At 39.9% G+C, this 23,013-nt stretch overlaps 2 protein-coding genes across 2 annotated transcripts in view; both read left to right on the top strand.

Moving 5' to 3' along the window:
- Positions 1-3,765, top strand: part of LOC139691697 (uncharacterized) — a 19,200-nt gene extending 15,435 nt beyond the window's left edge. The window contains exons 5-6 of the mRNA XM_071589541.1: positions 3,164-3,235; positions 3,439-3,765. Coding sequence (XP_071445642.1) covers positions 3,164-3,235; positions 3,439-3,765 — 399 coding nt within the window. The remainder of the gene's footprint in view (positions 1-3,163; positions 3,236-3,438) is intronic.
- Positions 3,766-5,641: 1,876 nt separating this feature from the next.
- LOC139691717 (zinc finger protein 84-like) lies at positions 5,642-22,652 on the top strand. Its single transcript, XM_071589569.1, has 6 exons — positions 5,642-6,034; positions 8,148-8,322; positions 9,737-9,882; positions 12,744-12,954; positions 17,160-17,636; positions 22,289-22,652. Exons 1-5 carry the CDS (start codon positions 5,677-5,679, stop codon positions 17,617-17,619), a joined length of 1,350 nt encoding a protein of 449 aa, XP_071445670.1. The 5' UTR covers positions 5,642-5,676; the 3' UTR covers positions 17,620-17,636; positions 22,289-22,652.
- Positions 22,653-23,013: the final 361 nt, after the last annotated feature.

The raw sequence follows: 23,013 nt of genomic DNA, 5'->3' as shown, positions 1-23,013 counted from the left end.
AAATACTACACTGGATGAATAATGTAACGACCTCAAACCTAAGCATGCGTGTTGAGGTGGGGAATGTTACTTCCACATGCCAAAACCCAGACGTACCTCCGAAGGTCATTTTGTTTATGTTGTCTACAAAGTATGTGTGTGCATTAGTTTTCAAAATACACTGGTTGATAATGAAACGACGTCAAACCTGCAAACATGCGTGTTGAGGGGGGGAATGTTACTTCCACATGCCAACCAGGAGTGCTCCTGAAGGTAATTTTGTTTGTGGTCTACAAGTATGTGTGCTTAGTTTTCAAAATACACTGGGTGATAATGTAATGGCCTCAAATCTGCAAACATGCATGTTGATGGGGGGCAATGTTACTTCCACATGCCAAAAACCAGAAGTACTTCCGAAGGTCATTTTGTTTGTGTTGTCTACAAAGTATGTGTGTGCATTAGTTTTCAAAATATACTGGATGATAATGAAACGACCTCAAACCTAGGCATGCTTGTTCAGAGTGGGAATGTTACTTCCACATGCCAACCAGGAGTGCTCCTGAAGGTCATTTTGTTTGTGCTTTCTACAAGCAAGTGTGCATTATGTTTCAAAATACACTGGATGATAATGAAACGACCTCAAACCTGCAGACATGCATGTTGAGGGGGAGAATGTTACTTCCACATGCCACAGACCAGGAGTGCTTCTGAGGGTCATTTTGTTTGTGGTTTCTACAAGCATGTGTTTGCATTATGTTTCAAAATACACTGGATGATAATGAAACGACCTCAAACCTGCAGACATGCATGTTGAGGGGGAGAATGTTACTTCCACATGCCACAGACCAGGAGTGCTTCTGAGGGTCATTTTGTTTGTGGTTTCTACAAGCATGTGTTTGCATTATGTTTCAAAATACACTGGATGATAATGAAACGATGTCAAACCTGCAAACATGCATGTTGACTGGGGGGAATGTTACTTCCACATGCCAACCAGGAGTGCTCCTGAAGGTCATTTTGTTTTTAGTCTACAAGCATTGTGTGCATTGTTTCAAAATACACTGGATGATAATGAAACAACTTCAAACCTGTGCATGCGTGTTTAGGGGGGGGGTGTTACGTCCACATGCCACTAGACCAGGAGTGCTCCTGAAGGTCATTTTGTTTCTTTGTGTTTTCTACTACCGCATGTGCATTAGGTTTCAAAATATACTGGATGATAATGTAACGACCTCAAACCTGCAAACATGTGTGTTGAGGGGGGAATGTTACTTTCACATGCCTAAGACCAGGAGTGCTTCCAAAGGTCATTTTGTTTGTGGTTTCTACAAGCATGTGTGCATTAGGTTTCAAAATACACTGGATGATAATGAAACAACTTCAAACCTGTGCATGCGTAGTTAGGGGGTGGGATGTTACTTCCACATGCCAACCAGGAGTGCTCCTGAAGTCATTTTGTTTGTGGTCTACAAGCATTGTGTGCATTGTTTCAAAATACACTGGATGATAATGAAACAACTTCAAACCTGTGCATGCGTGTTTTGGGGGGGATGTTACTTCCACATGCCACTAGACCAGGAGTGCTCCTGAAGGTCATTTTGCTCGTGGTTTCTACTAGCACGTGTGCATTAGGGTTCAAAATACACTGGATGATAATGTAACGACCTCAAACCTGCAAACATGTGTGTTGAGGGGGGAATGTTACTTCCACATGCCTAAGACCAGGAGTGCTTCCAAAGGTCATTTTAATTGTGGTTTCTACAAGCATGTGTTTGCATTAGATTTCAAAATAAAATGTATGATAATGAAATGACATCAAACCTTTGCATGCGTGTTGAGGGGGGGGATGTTACTTCCATATTCCACCTGACCAGGAGTGCTTTTGAAGATCATTTTGTTTGTGGTTTCTGCAAGCGTGTGTGCATTAGGTTTCAAAATACACTGGATGATAATGAAACAACTTCAAACCTGTGCATGCGTGTTTAGGCGGTGGGATGTTACTTCCACATGCCAACCAGGAGTGCTCCTGAAGTCATTTTGTTTGTGGTCTACAAGCATTGTGTGCATTGTTTCAAAATACACTGGATGATAATGAAACAACTTCAAACCTGTTCATGCGTGTTTAGGGGGGGATGTTAATTCCACATGCCACTAGGCCAGGAGTGCTTCTGATGGTCATTTTGTTCGTGGTTTCTACTAGCACGTGTGCATTAGGTTTCAAAATACAATGTATGATAATGAAATGACATCAAACCTGCAAACATGCGTTTTGAGGGGGGAATGTTACTTCCACATGCCACAGACCAGGCGTGCTTCTGATGGTCATTTTGTTTGTGGTTTCTACAAGCATGTGTGCATCAGGTTTCAAAATACACTGGTTGAATGTAATGACCTCAAACCTAGGCATGCTTGTTTAGAGTGGGATTGTTACTTCCACATGCCTAAGACCAGGAGTGCTTCCAAAGGTCATTTTATTTGTGGTTTCTACAAGCACGTATGCATTAGGTTTTGAAAATACCATGTATGATAATGAAACAACCTCATACCTGCAAACATGTGTGTTGAGGGGGGGAATGTTACTTCCACATGCCATGCAAGGTTGAGACCACTCCCATGGCATATTATATCGAGTAGGCATTCCTTCAGTCCTGGAATAATATTGAACATGATACCCGGTTTGTTTTACTGCTATATCATAGAAATTCCTCATAGCCAAATTTACAGAAACTTCACGGTGAGGTGTTTCTTGAATTGTAAGCAAAACTCTGTTGGCATTATTGTGTTCACCCATGGCTGTTGAGAGTTGTTTTCCTTGCGTTGAAGCCAAGTACAAATACAAATATTTGGAACAACGGCCGTGGATACAAGCCGTGAGGTTGCGTCCGGGCTTTTGGAAATTAATAGGATGATGGTTTGGAAACTGTTTTATTTTTTAAAGGCGGGAAAATAATCAATGTATTTGGTGCTAGTTCCTAGTCGAATGGACTTCCTGTCAAGCAGCCTGTTTTGATTTCAACTAAGCCTCTGTTTGTGTGAGATTTTAATTGTTTTCACATTAATTCCCTTGTGTTTCTATGCCTCATCATTTCCATTCAACTGTTTAGTGTCCCTCCATTATCTTGTGTGTGCATATAATATTATAATTAAAAGATTCCTAATGTCAATCTTTCTCAATGCTCCACAGGTTATTTTAGAGACAGTGGACGAAGCTGATGTTGAAGATGGAGAGAATGCAATGAATCCAGTCCTGCCAAAGGTTAGTTAAACAAATACCATAGCCTGAGTTCGTGGATTACTGAAGAATGGGCACAGTATCCGTTTTGTAGACTTTGAACCTCTAAAAACATAAGAGGGTGCGTTCTGAACTTATTTTTTCCAAAGTAATAAATTAAAAAGATTTGCTCAAACTCTCAAAGTTCTTCAAAGTACTCTCCTTGGGCCTCTATGTATTTGATCCAGGAACTCTGCCATGACCGGTACGTGCCGTGGAAGGCATCTTTCGGGGATTTCTCTCGCAAAAGGTCTTCTGGTCACAGAACTGATTGCATCTCTTCTATGAATGGACTTGAAACGGGTTCCTCTCACGGCTGCCTTGAGAGGAACCCGTTACTCCGAGGGAAGAAAAGGAAGTCTCAGCTGGGGGGACATCAGGACTGTATAGATAGGTGGGGAAGTGTTGGCCTGACCTGGTGTTATTTGAAACCAGGAACTTGCAGACTCGTAGCTCATTGTGGCAAACACCCAAAGGCACCAGCTTGGTGCAAACACTTTCCTCATCGCTTCTAGATCTTCTGTAGCAATTGCGAAACACAACAGTAAGATAACAAGTTCAGTTCATTGGCATAAACCATCTTGATTCTCTGTCGATGATCTGACGATCAGAGTCCAACAGTTGTCGAACACAAGCCACAATGTTCTCGGTCTTGCTGGTTGACCATTGTCCACCGAGAGCATTGTTCATCATGAACCTCCTCCCGGCCCTCTGGCTAAACAGTCCCAGACTCTTATCATTTTTAGAGTCTATAAGAGAAGTTAAATTTTGAATAGACACAGATGCAAGACGTCTATAAATGGTTTATGTATGTATACATATGTGGGTTGGGGTAATCCAGGGGGTAGAGAGCGTTGGACTGCTGACCAGAGGGTCCCAGGTTCGATTCCCGGGCAAGACCCTCTGGGCACCTGCAGCTCCACCCAAGCTAAAGTGATTATTTTTCGGATAGTACCTGGTCTTCCTTGGAAACCATAACCGGCACAGTGTATTAAGGAACTGGCCCCCCTTATTAATACCCTGCTAATGTGTGAATTTCACAAGCCGTAAATAGGGCTTAGTACTGGGTGAACTCTACCATCACCCATGCCAAACCAGAATATTGTCAGAATTTATGATGAAGCATACTGTATTCTTTGCTCAATCTGGGAAAAAATATGTGATAGTAAGTATTTTTCCAGCTAAGTGTCTTGCTACTAATAGGACAAAGTTATACCCGTGTCAAACCACTGGTCTGAAAGAAAACAAAGTCTGAATTTTGAGTTTGGAAAAAGTAAGAGGCATGCTCATAAAATAAGGGCCTTTTGGCTACAGGAAAAAATATGCTCATATGAAACATATTTCATTGGCTGCACTTTTAGTTAGCTTAGAAACCTACTTCACTTCTAAACATAATCCCCGTTCAATTCCAAGCATTTTTCTCATCGCTGCTCCAGCTTATTATAACCTCTCTGAGCATAGACGCTTGCCACCTTAGAGAGTTGAATCAATTGACATAAATGCCATTCTTGAGTCCCTCTTCATGGTTTCTAAACGTTGTCCACGGAGCCACTGTTTCAATTGCAAGAAGAGGAAGTAGTCGCTAGGTGAAAGGTCAGGACTATATACAGTGGGGGGGCCCTAAAACTGTCTCGTCCACTGGACATTCTTTGTGCTCTTTGTGTGGTGGTCGGTTTAGCATTTTCGGTACACCTACCTTGCACATAATTTGTGGTATCCGAGGTTTATTCTGTGACAATATTGTAGGCAGTAGTGCGTCCAAGTCGAGGAAATTGTCCAGCCAGGACATTATTAATCGTCAATCGACGATCACATCGCAGTTTTTGTTCCACTTGCGAAACAATTTCATCGGTCAGAATACTGGGCCTGCCATTTTTGCTCTTCGTAAATGGATATTTTGTTTGTCCATTTGTTAAAATCACTGGCACCATTGTCTCTTTACCTTTCCTTCAATCTAATAACTGTATGTCCATAAACTAGGGTCCATAACTCCCGATGGATTGATTTCATTTGCAGTCGACAATCCTTTTGCAATACAAGAATCGTATGACAGAACAACGCACTTCACAGCTGGCGGGATATGAACGATTGTCTGGCAGACATTGTTGTGTTTACATACACAGGGACAAGCAAATGACTTCTGGAACAAAACAAATGCTGCTTTAGCTTCTCAATGAATCAGTAGATGGTGCTACAGGAGTAAAACCATGCTCTGAAGCGCCAATATTTAAATATAAGCAAACGGTCCTTACCTTATCAATATTCCTCATACATCATTTGGTAGTTTTCATTCCGTTAACTAAACCCAAATACATGTATTGATGCACGAGAGACATCTTAAGCCTCATTTTCTTTCGATTTCCCCACAGATTTGCGGTATGCGGTCCGAAGATCCAATATACGTCAAGGACAACTTCCAGTCCGCGATGGTGCCACGGAACAGGGTCCCGGTTGGTATGAACCGTGGTATAACGCACCCGGACAAGCACTACCGTTGCAATAGTTGTGGGAAGTCGTTTGTGAAGAGCAGTCACTTAACTCGGCACATACGGACCCACACGAATGACCGTCCGTATGGCTGTAAGCTGTGTGGAAAACGGTACATTGAGAACAGCGATCTGACGTCCCATATGATGAGCCACTCGGGGGAGAAACCGTTTTCCTGTCCTCATTGTGGCAAAGGCTTCTACCGCAACAGTCACCTGAACCGTCACATAAACACGCACCGGACCAGCAAGGCAAGAGCGCAAGCAGTGTTGATGGATGCTGTGGACGTACTCGGAGGTTAGTCCTTTGCCCTCGTCCCGGTTGAGCCAGAACAGAATGTTCTTTGAAAGACGAGGTCTGTCCAGTGAATACTCAAACTGAGGTCATGGAAACTTTATTTTGCAGTCCATACTGAGTTTGCTATCCTCCCTTCTTATTCAAAGTACTCTTTCTCACTTCGTATTATGGCTATACCTTCTTCTTACAGGGTCGCACCCAAATGTGGTAGGACTGATTTTTTTACAAGAATTTTATTGACCATATACTTACATCGACTTAATAATCTTCAAAGTATGCTCCTTGAGCTGCTACACACTTAGTATAACGTTGCTCCCATTCCCCGTACGCCCGCTGGAAATTTTCTTTGGGGATGCCGTTGATGACCCTCGTCGAAGCCTCTTGAACGGCCTTTATCGAGTCAAAACGTCGTCCCTTGAGCTGTCTTTTCATCAGGGGGAAGAAGAAGAAGTCCGGTGGATCCAGATCAGGAGAATAGGGTGGGTGCGGCAACGTGGCAACGCCACATTTGGCCAGGAGCTGTCTGATGACGAGCGCGCCATGGCAGAATTTTCGGCACCATCTTGGCGCACACCTTGCGCATGGCCAAATCCTGCGAAATAATGCGTTGGACGTTGGATGCAGACAGACCCAACTGGTCTGCAATTTCTTCACTGGTTAAGCATCGGTCTGTGTTCAGCAGTGTCCTCACTCTGTCCACATTCGTGTCGGTTCTTGCCGTCCGGAGCGTTGGTCGTCTTCAACGAGCTCCCTACCCTCTTTAAACAACTTGTTCCACTCAAATACTGTGGAACGGCTTAAGGCAGTGTCCCCATAAGCCTGCTTGATCATATCGAGGGTCTCAGTTGCCGTCTTCCCGAGTTTCGCACAAAACTTCACGGAATAACGTTGCTCTAAATTCAGATTCATTTTGTTTTTCGACGCAGACAGAAAACTTGATTCACTAAAAAAGGTGTCCTCACTCAACGACAGCCAGCAGGCGACTGAGGTTGGTGTCGGTCGGTTGCTAAGAGCCCCCTCTACCTTACCCTGCCAGGCACACCCCCCTCCACCGCTCTGTTCGCGCCAGAGAAAATCAGTCCTACCACTTTTGGGTGTGAACCTTTATACTACCATGTCCAATAAATAAGCGAACTGAGGTCATAGAAACTTAATTTTGCAAATTGTAGTCTACAATCTATTTTGTCCCATCAATCACTTTTACAACAAATGACGAACAACACCTTCGACATCTAAGAAAACCAGGAGTATTACTTTGATTTTCAATCGGCTTTTTCATGTTTTTTTGTTTTGATTTAATCCACTTGAAAATGGATGTTTTCTTCTTCCTCAGGGCGTTATCGCCGTATAAACAGCAGTCACTCCTTTTCAGCAGTAATTACTTGTTAACTTTTACCACCGCACCTCATCGTAAAACACTTGACATGTTGATTAGTTGCTCCGTGGTTTCGTCAATTTCCATTTTAAGGCGGAAAATAGAACAAAAGAAGGACAACAACAGGAACTATAACGTAACTAGCATACGTACGCACAGCTGGAGGATCTGCCGAGAACAGACATGTCTCATTGTTGGATCTCAGAGGCAACTGGTGCCGTTATACTGTGGGTGCGGGGCTGTAGTCTGCATCATTGCCATTAGTAAATGAACCTGTTCACTAATTTATTTGGACAGACCTCGCAAGTATTGTTCATATTTGTTTGGATGAGTATAGTTATTGTTCATATGGATTCCACAAAAATTTTATTAATATTATAATTAGTTGAGATGATTTAATGTTCTTTAAAACTTACTGGTTATGCTTTCTTTTAAAATTACAATATTTCATTTGTTTGCTTTTTGTTTTTAAGTTTTATAATTACACATAAAAATCCAAAATATATTTAAGAGTTGTTGTAATCTATTTTTATTTGTTTATGCATTTCTCGTGACTATTGTACGAGGTGTGTGTGAAGAAAATAACTTGAATTTTTTACTTATGACAGGGTTTGGAGAGACCGATTATCAATATTTTTTTATATTATATCGGTTTGGATTCAATTGCTTTGTGTAAAGTGTCTGTTTGTTAAGAATGAGCCAATTGGCCTTGGCGCTGTGGCGCTTTGTCCTCCGAAGGTGGTGCATTGAAGAGGGAGGACTTGTGCATGGACAATGAGCCGCTTGTGTCATCACTGAGCGAGAATCTGGAGCGGTACGAAGCCAGGAGCCTTCACTTCCTCGGTGGCCTCTTGGAGGGACACGGGTGTTCCTCAGGGCCCTATCCTGGGGCCAGCAAGTTGGAACAGCCGAGGTTGGTGTCCGTTTAAAAGCTAAATGCGTGCCGAAGGTCACAGCCGTGACCAGGGACGGTTTAGTTGCCCTTAATTCTCATCCTGTGGTAGTTGAATGGTCTCAGCATTAGATCAGACATATAAAACAATTAAGATGGCAATTTCTCTGTCCCTATTTGTTAATTATATATATATATATATATATATATATAATAATAAACTTAGAAATAAACTAATAATATATATATGTATATATATATATATATATATATATAATTAGTTTAGATATAAAACAATTACGATGGTAATTTCTCTATCCCTATTTGTTAATTATATATATATATATATATATATATATATATATATATACACACATATATATATATGTATATATTTGTATATATGTATATGTATATATATATATATATATATATATATATATATATATATAAATTTTTTTAAAATATGTTTATATATATAATCTATATAAATTAAATAAAGTTAATTCTGCGTGTATGTGTGTATATATATATATATATATATATATATATATATATATATATACTTATTTTTATGCATATGTATATATATACACACATACCCACAGAATTAACTTTTAAATTTAAAATGGCCAGCAATTATGTTTCATATAAAAGTATTGCCATGAGGTATCTATTACCATTTTTTTTATTTCCAATTACCATTTATTTCCAATTACCAATTTAGTTCCAATAACCATTAATTTAAAAAAGCCTATGATTCAAATTATAAATCCGGGGACATCTTTAGTTTGGATAAATTGGCATGATGAATCCGGCCGTAGCCTCTCTGTCAGTTGACACGAGAGTGTAATTTGAATGAGTTGTTGGAATTGAATTGAAATGTACGACTTACCTCTAGTGAAACTTTATTCCATATTTCAATGTAGTCTCCCTGTATATACTAATGAATTCGTTCAGCCCAGCGACGTTCCTATGTCTTGTTCCAATCTCGAAATTTAGATTCCGTCAGGCCTGCAAAATAAAAGCACTAGAACACGTCTCCATACTTCCGCTTTTAAAAATAGTACACTGGATGAATGTTATGACCTCAAACCAGCTCATGCATGTTGAGGGAGGAATGTTACTTCCACATGCCTTGACCCCAAGTACATCTGAAGGTCATTTTATTTTGTGGTCTACATACATTTGTGCATTAGTTTTTAAAATAAACAGGATGGATGTAATGACCCCAAATCCTCGCATGCGTGTTGAGGGGGGGGAATGTTACTTCCACATGCCACCAAACCAGGAGTGCTTCTGGAGGTCATTTTGTTTGATGTCTACAAGCATGTGTGTTTGTTAGTTTTTGTCCAATGTGTGTTTGTTAGTTTTTGTTTGTTAGTTAGTTTGTTAGTCTTTTACCAATCGTATTTGTTACATCTTCGTTTTTCAGGTTCTCATGGATACGTGATGATGGCAGAGCACCTCTCAAGTCCAATGGCAGTTCCGTTGAGGTAAAGAACGAGCCGGTTGACATATCGTCCAGGGACCAATCACTGGAGTGCAGTCTGGGGGATGACGGCAGCGAGGGAATTATGGGTAATTGAACCTCCGTTGATTAATACACCTTAATGCACAGAAAACTGACGATTGGGGGTGCATTGAAAGTGTAATCTGATTGGTTGTTCTAGAACATTAATAGAGCAATTTAATCCTCCCATATGGAGGTGTAGTTATCATTTATTAACCCTCTTAGTGCGTTGGGGATTCCAGGAGTACTAGTGAGAAGTGCGAAGGGTTATTTAAGAAAATGTATCACCTTAGGAAAAAAACATTATGAAGTTATTTGTTTAGATATCCATATGCAGGTTTTTTTATTTTAAAATAAAATATTGTAGAAAATAATGATGTAATACATTTACATCATCTGAATAATAAATGTAATTACTACAGTATTATAAATTTGGAAGAATATTTTTTTAGCAATAATATTTCGATTTTTAGACACAATACTTATATTTTTTTAAAAACATTTTTCAATAAAACTACCATGTTTAAATATAAGAAAGAATCAAAAAGACATGTAGAAAAAATTATAAATAAATAAAGAAGAACCAGTGAATCGCAAATTTTTTAGTCAGCCTCTGCATAGTTCGATTTATTTGAAAAGGCTGATCTCACCTTAGTCAAATTGGGACTTATCCCCTTTCCTTGAGACTGCGGCAATGTGCTTACAGTCTAAAGGCGGAAAAAAACCAAGTTCTAACTCACAGAGAACTGCTGACAATGTGATCCAATGCACAGGGCGCAATTGATTAGAGAGGATGGACGGCAAGAGAAACCAAAATGATTACAAAGCAGTGCTCCCACTTCCATCGGATCAACAAAGTCTGAATAAGCAGTTATACTACATTGATCAAAAATTTCCCGGAATTTATTCAGAAAATTAAAAATACAAGTTTATTCATCTAAATCTATATTGTCCCCTTCAAAGTAATCCCCATCGACTGCAACACACTTATGCCAGCGCTTGATCCAATCCTCGAAACATTTTTTATATTCGGTTTTCGGTATGTCCATCAGTGCTTCCTGCGATTTCTCCATTACTTCCTCTCGGCTGCTAAAACACGTTCCCCGTAATGGTTTTTTAACTCGATTGAACAGAAAGAAGTCACAGGGAGCCAAATCAGGTGAATTCGGTGGCTGTTGGATGGTATTTGTTGCATTTTTCATCAAAAAATTACGAATAATGATAGCACTGTGCGACGGTGCGTTATCATGGTGCAAAATCCACGAGTTTTCTGCCCACATTTCTGGTCTCTTTCGGCGAATTGCTTCACGCAAACGTCTCATAACGCCCAAATAATACTCTTTGTTTACTGTCTGGCCTTCTGGCAAAAATTCATGATGCACTACACCGTTGTAATCCATGAAAACCGTCAGCATTGCCTTCTTTTTTGACTGAAAACGACGTGGTTTTTTTGGTCTCGGCTCATTTGGTGAACGCCATTCACTTGCCTGATGTCTGGATTGCGTGTCGTACTCATAAACCCACGTCTCGTCTCCAGTAATGATCCTTTTGATGAATGTGGGATCGGATTCAGCCTCGCAAATCATGTCTTTTGCGACGTCAACACGGTCTCTTTTTTGCATGAAATTGAGGTCTCAACTTTGCTGCTACACGACGGAAACCCAAATCATTAACCACAATGTCTTGGGCGGATCCATAGGCAATGTTCAAGTCCTCCGCTATTTCTCTGATGGTTAATTTGCGGTTATTGACCAACATTTCTTTTACTTTATCAATTTTTTCACCGACTTTCGATGTCGATGGTCTGCCACTGCGTTCATCATCTTCGATTGACTCACGACCACTTCTGAACCGCTCGTGCCACTGGTAAACGACCGTTTTTTTAGAGAATCGTTGCCGAAACACTTTTCCAACATTTCCAACGTCCGTGCGCCACTAAATCCGTTTTTTACGCAAAATTTAATACAAGTTCGTTGTTGCAAATTTAAATCCATTTCTGAAATTGTAAAAAATCACCAACACACACAGAGATAGATGTACTCTTGGCTACGTAACTTTTGCAAATGTCAAGTTATGACACTAAGATTTAAAGGGAATATCAACAACAGATGTACCAATTTAACAAAAAAAAACAGAACTCAAATCGGAACGATGGGAGCGCCACACGGTGGTTATTCCGGGAAATTTTTGATCAAGGTAGTATATCAACACCACCATACCATAACACATTCAAGAGATTACAGATGAACACATTAGAATATATATATATATATATATATATATATATATATATATATATATATATATATATATGTGTGTGTGTATATATATGTGTATTTATAAATATATATGTATATATGTGTGTATATATATGTATATATATATATGTATCTATTTGTGTGTATATATATATATATATATATATATATATATATATATATATATATATATATATATATATATGTATATATATATGTATATACATATATATGTATATGTGTGTGTATATATATATATATATATATATATATATATATATATGTGTGTGTGTATATATATGTGTATTTATAAATATATATGTATATATGTGTGTATATATATGTATATATATATATATATATGTACCTATGTGTGTATATATATATATATATGTATATATATATATGTATATATATATATGTATATACATATATATGTATATGTGTGTGTATATATATATATGTGTGTGTGTATATATATATATATATATATATATATATATATATATATATATATACACATATATACATATATATATACACATATAACTATATATATATATATATATATATATATATATATATATATATATATATAATGTATGGGTATCAGCTCTCAGTGTCCAACAAATGGTTCATTTGGTGTCTCCTCTTGTGCTCAATGCCCTTAGGTTCCGGGAGTTTGCGGGACGAGGATGAGAACAAGGCTTTCTTGTGTTCGTTTTGCGGGAAGGGGTTCAGCAAGAACAGTCAGCTGCTGAGGCATACGAGGACGCACACGGACGACCGACCCTTTGCCTGTGGCACTTGCGGGAGGCGGTACATCGAAGCAAGTGACCTTAACCAGCACATCAAGGTCCACAGCGGCGTCAAACCGCACAGGTGAGTGCGTTTGGAACCAAACTCTCCTCTGCTGAGCCTGGTTTTGAAGCCCAGTCTGCGCGAGAGTGAATACCTCCCTCCAAAACACGTTATTGCCTTGGGGAACGCAAGATACGCAACCCCTATGATGGACACTATGAGTTCCTTAGGTTAGATCACACAAATAATACCTCCGTTAGGCAGAAGAGAACAAATTATGAAATTAACACTTAATAAGAATTAAAACTCTGTTGTGTTATGGTAAAAAATACGGTTAAAGTATAATTGTTGCATTTTAAAAAATAAGGTGAGTTAGAATATGCATTATAATACAAGTAAACTTAGGAACAAGGAAGAGTAGGAGGGAATTGAGATGATGGGGACTGTAATTGGTCTGAAATCCATCTGTTACATGACTGATATTTTACAAGAATTTTATTGACGATATACTTACATCGACTTAATAATCTTCAAAGTATGCTCCTTGAGCTGCTACACACTTAGTATAACGTTGCTCCCATTCCCCGTACGCCCGCTGGAAATGTTCTTTAGGGATACCGTTGATGACCCTCGTCGAGGCCTCTTGAACGGCCTTTATCGAGTCAAAACGTCGTCCCTTGAGCTGTCTTTTCATCAGGGGGAAGAAGAAGAAGTCCGGTGGTGCCAGATCGGGAGAATAGGGTGGGTGCGGCAACGTGGCAACGCCGTATTTGGCCATGAGCTGTCTGACGACGAGCGCGCCATGGCAGAATTTTTGGCACCATCTTGGCGCACACCTTGCGCATGGCCAAATCCTGTGAAATAATGCGTTGGACGTTGGATGTAGACAGACCCAACTGGTCTGCAATTTCTTCACTGGTTAAGCGTCGGTCTGTGTTCAGCAGTGTCCTCACTCTGTCCATATTCGTGTCGGTTCTTGCCGCCGACGGCCGTCCGGAGCGATGGTCGTCTTCAACGAGCTCCCTACCCTCTTTAAACAACTTGTGCCACTCAAATACTGTGGAACGGCTTAAGGCAATGTCCCCATAAGCCTGCTAGATCATATCGAGGGTCTCAGTTGCCGTCTTCCCGAGTTTCGCATAAAACTTCACGGAATAACGTTGCTCTAAATTCAGATTCATTTTGTTTTCCAACGCGGACAAAAAACTTGCTTCACTAAAAACGGTGTCCTCACTCAACGACAGCCCGCAGGCGACTGAGGTTGGTGTCGGTCTGTCAGTAAGTGTCCCCTCCACCTTACCCTGCCAGGCAGACCCCCCTCCACCGCTCCGTTCGCGCCAGAGAAAATCAGTCCTACCACTTTTGGGTGCGACCCTGTTTTGTCTCTTCTTCCCCCCTATCCCCCCTTTCATCAATTATAAGTACGTACACTGGCAAGTAGACCATTCTGCCACCACGCCCCTGAATAAGGCACCATCTCTCTTCCTCTGTTTACGGGAATATATTAACCCTTTCTCAGGAACGTTGTGTCACACATTTCTGGATCTTAGTTTAATCCACGGACTCTTTAAATCCAATGCTCTCTGCCTTTCACCTCTCATTCCCTCTCTCTCTTTCTTCAGTCAACAAGGGGAAACAATGAAGAAAGCCACACAGAGCCAAGCTCAGGAATGTAATGTAGCTGGGGAACCACCGGGGTAATGGTGCTCTGTGCCAGAAAATTAGTAACAATGAAGGACGTGTGGCTGGGGGGCATATTCATCAATGGAGCTTCACTTTGTCGTGCGCTGTGTTACAAAGTCAAAAAAACACTTTACAAGCAAAGGCATGAGATCTTTTCCTTCTGAGACTGCTCGGAACAAACTGGCAGCCGGCTGAATTGGAAGGGCAGACCCCCCCCACTGCTTTTCCCAACTGGTTTTACTACGCTGCTCAGGATAGTTGCCTCACAATGAAAACATTTGCGTTACTTTCAAAATAGACCTCTCAGTCTGCTCGGAGCAAACTCTCGGCCGGCTGAATTGGAAGGGCAGACCCCTCACCACACAATTCACAATGGGTTTAAACGCCCTGCCATGGATAGTAGCATCACAATGAAATCATTTGCAATACTTTCATAATGGACCGTGTATACTAAAGCTGTTAAGAAAGTAAATGACGTTTTGACCTAGCTATGTTTCAGTGCGTATAGGGCCGGAGCAACCATCTTTGGTGTCTACAACATCCCTACACTCCCAAGGACAGTACTTTGAAGAATTTTAGGTGTTTGGGCAAATCTATTCAATGTAATGCTTAAATTAAAAAAATAATTATACATTTTTGTGCCGCAAGTATTCAACATAGTATTCCTTCCGTGGCTCCTAAAGTTGGGTTTGAAAACCCTGGTCGTGGGGTGTGAAGCAGTCAGTTGGTTATCTGGCGGTGGTCGGTAGGACGCGAGGCTTTGGTGTATCCTGCTTTTACCCCGTCCCAGGTAATGTTCCACCTTGCTAATGTTGTTCGTTCTCATGTTAGGGTACTGAGGGTCTAGCCATCCATGATATACAATTGCTTACACTTATTTAGATGGTGAAATATGACTGATGTTGTACGTGGCATATTCATAAAGTAAGGGCGGTTTGCTTATATTTAAATATTGGTGCTTCAGAACACAGTTTTACTCCTTCAGTGCCAGCTACTGATTCATTGAGAAGGTATAGCAGCATTGGTTTTGTTTCAGAAGTCATTTTCTCGTCCGTACACGCAAATACAACAATGTCCGCGACAGTCCTTCATCCTGCCAGCTGTGAAGTGCGTTGTTCTGTCATACGATTCTTGTATATGCAAAAGGATTGTTGGCTGCAAATGAAACTAATTCATCGGGAGTTATGGACCCTAGTTTATGGACCTACAGTTAGTTATGAGAGTGAAGGAAAGGTCAAGAGACAATGTTGCCAGTGATTTTAACAAATGGACGAACAAATGTCCATTTACGAAGAGCGAAGTGGCTGTTTGCCCAGGATTCTGACCAATGAAATTGTTTCGCAAGTGGAACAAAAACCGAGATTTGATCGTCGATTGACGATTAATAATGTCCTGGCTGAACAATTTCCTCGACTTGGATGCACTACTGTCTACAATATTGTCACGGAAAAAACCTCGGATACCACGAATTGTGAGCAAGGTGGGTGTACCGAGAATGCTAAACCGACCACCACACAAAGAGCACAAAGGATGTCCAGTGGACGAGACAGTTTCTGTGCCCCCCACCGTATATAGTCCTGACCTTTCACCTAGCGACTACTTCTTCTTCTCCTTGCACTTGGCAAACAGTGGCTCGGAGGACAACATTTGGAAACCAGGAAGAGGGACAAACGGTGTTAATGTCAATTGATTCAACTCTCTCAGAGGGTTGAGCTTCTATGCTCAGAGGGGTTATAAGAAGCAGTGGGTGCAGCGGTACGAAAAATGCTTAGAATTGAATGGCGGCTATGTAGAGAAGTGAGTAGGTTTGTAAGCTAACTAAAAGTGCTGATAAAATGTGTTTCATATGAGTACATTTCTTCCTGTGACCAAACCTGTTACTTTATGAGCGTGCCTCATATAATACACAATGTTTTTGGTAAGACAGTACTTAGTGTGACTTTCCCTGACATCAATTGTGTCACACCCAACACAAGAATGCTTGGAGTCCCAAGGGAAGAGTACTTTGAAAAATTTTAAGAGTTTTTTCAAATCTTTTCAATAAATTATTTAAATTTTTAAAAAGTATTTGCAGGCTTTCAGAATGCACTTATTGTATGTAAGGTGTTCCACAGACCTTGTGGCATATGCAATACCTCTCCCTGTTTCTTGCCAACACAAGAATGCTTGGAGTCCCAAGGGAAGAGTACTTTGAAGAAGTTTAAGAGTTTTTTCAAATCTTTTCAATAAATTATTTAAATTAAAAAAAAATATTTGCAGGCTTTCTGAATGCACTTATTGTATGTAAGGTGTTCCGCAGACCTTGTGGCATATGCAATACCTCTCCCTGTTTCTTGCCAACACAAGAATGCTTGGGAGTCCCAGGGAAAGAGTACTTTGAAGAAGTTTAAGAGTTTGTTCAAATCTTTTCAATAAGTTATTTAAATTTTAAAAAAGTATTTGCTGGCTTTCAGAATGCACTTATTGTATGTAAGGTGTTCCACAGACCTTGTGGCATACGCAATACCTCTCCCTGTTTTTTGCCATGCCGGTAATACCTTAAAAGACTTGCAAAACATTCTAATGCGTGTTATTCTAATCATATATTTTATTTCCGTGCGCAGGTGTACTCAGTGCGGAAAGGGTTTTATGAAGAACAGTCATCTCAAACGGCACCGGATCACGCATACAAATGAGAGGCCTTACGCATGCAAGGTGTGCCGGAAGGGTTTCATAGAAAGCAGTGACCTCAACCGTCATATGGTCGTCCACAGCAAGGCAGCGGTGGACGATATGGGTGCCGCGGTTGACGGCATGGATGGGCACGGTCGTCCCGGACGCGAATTCGGTTGTAGTCTCTGCGGAAAGGCCTTCTCTTTCAAGAGCAATCTCGTCACGCATATGCGTACGCACAGCGGGAGCAAGCCATTCGTGTGTGAGCATTGCGGGAAGGGTTTTGCGCAGAACGGGAACCTCATTACGCATCGAAGGGTACACACAGGGGAACGTCCGTACGTCTGTCGGCTGTGCAACAAGGGTTTCTCACAGAAGAGTACCCTTAACCATCATATAAAGACGCACTGAGACCCTGTGCGCAAAAGGCAAGTGTGTTTAATGAAAAGGGTAGTCTGGTGTTTTACGATGGTTGCTATTTATGTTTTTGAAGTTAATAGTTAAAAGAGAGTAATTATTTGTTTATGAAGGTTTAATTGTTTTTCGAAGTGTTCTCTATTATAATCAATACACACTTTTGCAAAGCCCTAAAACCAATTTTTGCGACAAATTATTCAAACTCCCAAAAAATGGTTTTTTTGAATGCAACAATGGCTTCTTCAGCCGCTGAAAAACATTGGCCAGGCAATTTCATCTCGATAAACGTGAATAAAGGGAAGCAATTTTGTGCTAAACCAGGTCTGTACAGAAGATTACCCATCAATTCGATGTTTTGGCCGGTCAAATAGGTAATTGTTTCAACCTGCAGATCTGTGAGAACTTGCCAAATTGTCAAGATGAAGAATGGTCCCTCATTTCTGCTTCTTCTTTCCGTATTTCACCAACAAGCACTTCTGGTAGCAAAAAAATTCTCCTGTACCATTCAGAATCCACGGTTCTACCTTGCTCTAATGGTACGGTTGTCACATGTCCAGTTATTCCAAAGAAACAGATGATCATTTGCTTCTACGTGTGCTTTTGTGCAAGAATCAATTTTGCCGTATTTAGCTCGTCTTGGAAGATCCATACTTTTTATTATTATTATAAATACACATGTGCTAATAGACACTGTCAGGTGGCACACAAGTCCCAAACAATTGCAAAATATAATACATAAAACCAGACAAACACAGATCTCTTTAACAAAACAAGTGAATCCTCATCCCATTTACAACCATTAATCAGCAAGAAAAAAAAAGATAAATTAAAAAAAATTAAGCTATTACATACAATACAATACACCACACATAAATCAAATTTTTACATATATACCTTACATCTATTCTTAAAAGTATACACTCTGTTAGGAAAGGGCTCGAATATTTTTGCAGGTAAGGTGTTCCAATCAACAATTGTTCCATTTAGAAAAGAAAATTTTTTTTAATTTGTTCTCTGTGCCCGGCATTTTACCTTAAATTTGTGATCATTTCTGCCTATAAAATTTGGGTTCCCCGCCTTTTTCCTAAGATCTACCCAAGCTTTCTCCCCCTTCAGAATTCGGCACATTACACAAAGTCTGCTTACTTTCCTTCTAGTTTGTAGAGGTTCCCAGCCCAGCATTTCTAGCATGTCAGACACACTCTCCATCCTCCTATGCTTCCCCAGTACATATCGGGCAGCCTTTCTTTGCACCTTTTCCAGTTTTTTAATATGACCTTCTTCATGAGGGTCCCATACAAGAGAAGCGTACTCTAAAATTGGCCTTACTAGGGTCTGATAAGCCTTCTCCTTGGTTGCTCTAACACTCCCTTTTAGGTTTCTCATTACCCAATGAAGAGTTTTGAAAGCTTTCTTATAGATGTACTCCACATTTAGCCCCCACCCTAAGTCCTTAGTTAAATATACACCTAAGTATTTGACAGAATCACTTCTAGGAATGACATTTTCTGAGAATTTATATTCCCTATGGTTTCCATTTACCTTATTGCTAAAAGTGATGGATTTGCATTTGTTAACATTAATATCCATCCCATTTTTAGTATACATCCCATACATACAGTGGATTGCTGTTTTTTTTCGGGAATATACGCATAGATCCAAGATAGATCACCTGTTTAAGGTATTATACACAGCTTTTAATGCACAGCAATTGTATTTCTTTAGCATTTCTTTGCACCAATTGACACACGGGCATCTTTCCGAGCTTTTGTCAAGTTATTACAGTATCCAACGCAATTAAATTGATTTCTCAGCTTAATGTTCAAGCAATATCTTATTGATTCTCGTCATACTAATCCCCAAAGGTGCCTCAATCTCACGATAAGTCAAATGATGATCTTCCTTTGCTAGTTCTGGGCACGGCATCAATGTTTTCTGACACAACAACTGATTTTGGAAGACCATCGCATCTTTTGTTGCTGAGCAATCAGTAGCCATTATGGAATTTGTTAAACCAGTGTTGTGCCGCGCACCGAGTTTCCCTCGTCAGAGTTCCACAAGGCAACATGATACAAGATATGAAGGGATTCTTGCCCTTGACGTCGAGATGAATCGAGGAATAATACACTTAAAGAAGGGTATAGGTTGTTTCAAGGATTTTATTGAGGCTCATGGAACATACGAGGGGTTGTAGGACAGGAAGTGATCTGTGCATTGTGCAAGGAGAATAAAGGGGACGGGAGTAATACTAATAAGACGGTGCTTACCACGTTTCGATGCTAGTCTCGACCGGAACCAACTACCAACCACCAATCTATCTCCCGTATCTATCTCTCCTCTCCGTCTCTGTCTGTTCTCCTGTCTCGGCCGAGTGTTCGCTTATAAAGGAGGCATATCGCTCAAGGCTTTTTGGGGAAGTTCCCTATTTAGAGGTGCCGTTAGAGGTGCCGAAAACAAGGTTAGAGATTTCGAGATTTGACCTATATCAAAAAGGTGGGGGAGAGGAATGGACTACTCAACATAGGAGTATCCCACGATTTCTAAGTCTGACCTATAGAAAAAGGGGGGAAGAGAAACTCTCTCTCCCAAAATAACAGGAGGACAGGAAAAGGGGGAAGAGAAATGGAATACTCTTTCCCGTGCACAGCACCAGTGTTTCAAATTGGCAAAGGATGGGGCTTCGCCAAAAGTGGAAGTAAGTTGATCGATGCACTCCCGTCTTGATAATCCACGTCGAAAGTCATACGAAAATCACCAAAACGAAAGTGTTGAGGAGTTCAATCCATTTTGTATGTGTGTGTGTGTGTGTGTATGTGTATATATATATATATATATATATATATATATATATATATATATATATATATACATATATATATTTATATATATATATATATATATATTTATATTTATATATATATATATTTTATATATATATATATACTACCTTGATCAAAAATTTCCCGGAATTTATTCAGAAAATTAAAAATACAAGTTTATTCATCTAAATCTATATTGTCCCCTTCAAAGTAATCCCCATCGACTGCAACACACTTATGCCAGCGCTTGATCCAATCCTCGAAACATTTTTTATATTCGGTTTTCGGTATGTCCATCAGTGCTTCCTGCGATTTTTCCATTACTTCCTCTCGGCTGCTAAAACGCGTTCCCCGTAATGGTTTTTTAACTCGATTGAACAGAAAGAAGTCACAGGGAGCCAAATCAGGTGAATTCGGTGGCTGTTGGATGGTATTTGTTGCATTTTTCGTCAAAAAATTACGAATAATGATAGCACTGTGCGACGGTGCGTTATCATGGTGCAAAATCCACGAGTTTTCTGCCCACATTTCTGGTCTCTTTCGGCGAATTGCTTCACGCAAACGTCTCATAACGCCCAAATAATACTCTTTGTTTACTGTCTGGCCTTCTGGCAAAAATTCATGATGCACTACACCGTTGTAATCCATGAAAACCGTCAGCATTGCCTTCTTTTTTGACTGAAAACGACGTGGTTTTTTTGGTCTCGGCTCATTTGGTGAACGCCATTCACTTGCCTGATGTCTGGATTGCGTGTCGTACTCATAAACCCACGTCTCGTCTCCGGTAATGATCCTTTTGATGAATGTGGGATCGGATTCAGCCTCGCAAATCATGTCTTTTGCGACGTCAACACGGTCTCTTTTTTGCATGAAATTGAGGTCTTTTGGAACCAACTTTGCTGCTACACGACGGAAACCCAAATCATTAACCACAATGTCTTGGGCGGATCCATAGGCAATGTTCAAGTCCTCCGCTATTTCTCTGATGGTTAATTTGCGGTTATTGACCAACATTTCTTTTACTTTATCAATTTTTTCACCGACTTTCGATGTCGATGGTCTGCCACTGCGTTCATCATCTTCGATTGACTCACGACCACTTCTGAACCGCTCGTGCCACTGGTAAACGACCTTTTTTTTTAGAGAATCGTTGCCGAATCACTTTTCCAACATTTCCAACGTCCGTGCGCCACTAAATCCGTTTTTTACGCAAAATTTAATACAAGTTCGTTGTTGCAAATTTAAATCCATTTCTGCAATTGTAAAAAATCGCCAACACACACAGAGATAGATGTACTCTTGGCTACGTAACTTTTGCAAATGTCAAGTTATGACACTAAGATTTAAAGGGAATATCAACAACAGATGTAACAATTTAACAAAAAAAACAGAACTCAAATCGGAACGATGGGAGCGCCACACGGTGGTTATTCCGGGAACTTTTTGATCAAGGTAGTATATATATATATATATATACATATATTTATATTTATATATATATATATTTATATATATATATATATATTTATATATATATATATATTTATATTTATATATATACACTCTTTGTTTCTCTCATCCTGTAGAGACTCACCAATTTTGGTCTTTTTTATTATCATTTAACACACACGCACTTTTCATTGCAATTTTGTTTCAGTTTTGTATGCAAAATTTGATATACATATTCTTACTGTTTAATTTAAATACGTCTACGAAAATGACTTTTCTCAAATGCGCCACCTTGTTTATCTTTTTGTTCTTTGTTATTGTTTACGATGCAATGCTTTTGCTGAAACATCTCCCGACTGTAAATAAAACTGTAATATTCTTATTTCCTCCCGCAGGTGTCGGAGTGAACCATGTATACACAGCTGATCCAAAGTGAATTATTTAAGGTGATTAACATTAAGATTCCCATATAATGCCTTGCGTCCCGAACGACACAGCAGTCGAGTTTATGCTAAAAGTGGCCTTTTTTAAGGACGAATTAAGGTTATTTATTTATTCGGGTCTTTTTCGACTCTTTTTGTGTTTCTGATTGACCATTTGATTAATGGCCTTTGGTTTATTTGGGAGAGACTGTGTTCATCTGTGAACAAAAAGCCTTTTTCCCCAAATTCATGCCTCTCAGAACGAATCTGTATTAGTCAGGGGAGATGTCAGTCAATCAGATTTTAGGAGTTTGTCCTTGTAGAGAAGCTCATGATGAAGGGGAAAATTGTCTGCCCATTGAGTGACCAATGCAATCTTTCGCGAAAGCCCGCTAAATCCCAGATTTCTATGCAAAGGGTGTGAATTCTTATTTGTGTTGATGCAAAACCTTGGATTATTAATGGTTTAGATTCCCTCTTGTGCTCCGAGGTCCTTTGGGGGATCATTGCCTATGACTTAGACAGGGTGAGACAGAATTGACTCCCATAATTTGATGGGTGATTTCTGAAAAAACCAAACAAGATAAGTAAAAATGATTTTCATATCCGAAGACCTCATCCAATGCCATTTTATTTTTAATTAGGTTTTGAAAATTATTTAGTTTAGGTCACAACCTTGATGTGCGATAAACATTTTG

Source organism: Hetaerina americana, unplaced genomic scaffold, assembly GCF_022747635.1.
Source record: "Hetaerina americana unplaced genomic scaffold, ioHetAmer1.1.p SCAF_39, whole genome shotgun sequence".
Lineage (NCBI taxonomy): Eukaryota > Metazoa > Arthropoda > Insecta > Odonata > Calopterygidae > Hetaerina > Hetaerina americana.
The sequence above is the reverse complement of the archived record's forward strand: the minus strand, read 5'-3'. Positions and strand labels throughout refer to the sequence as shown.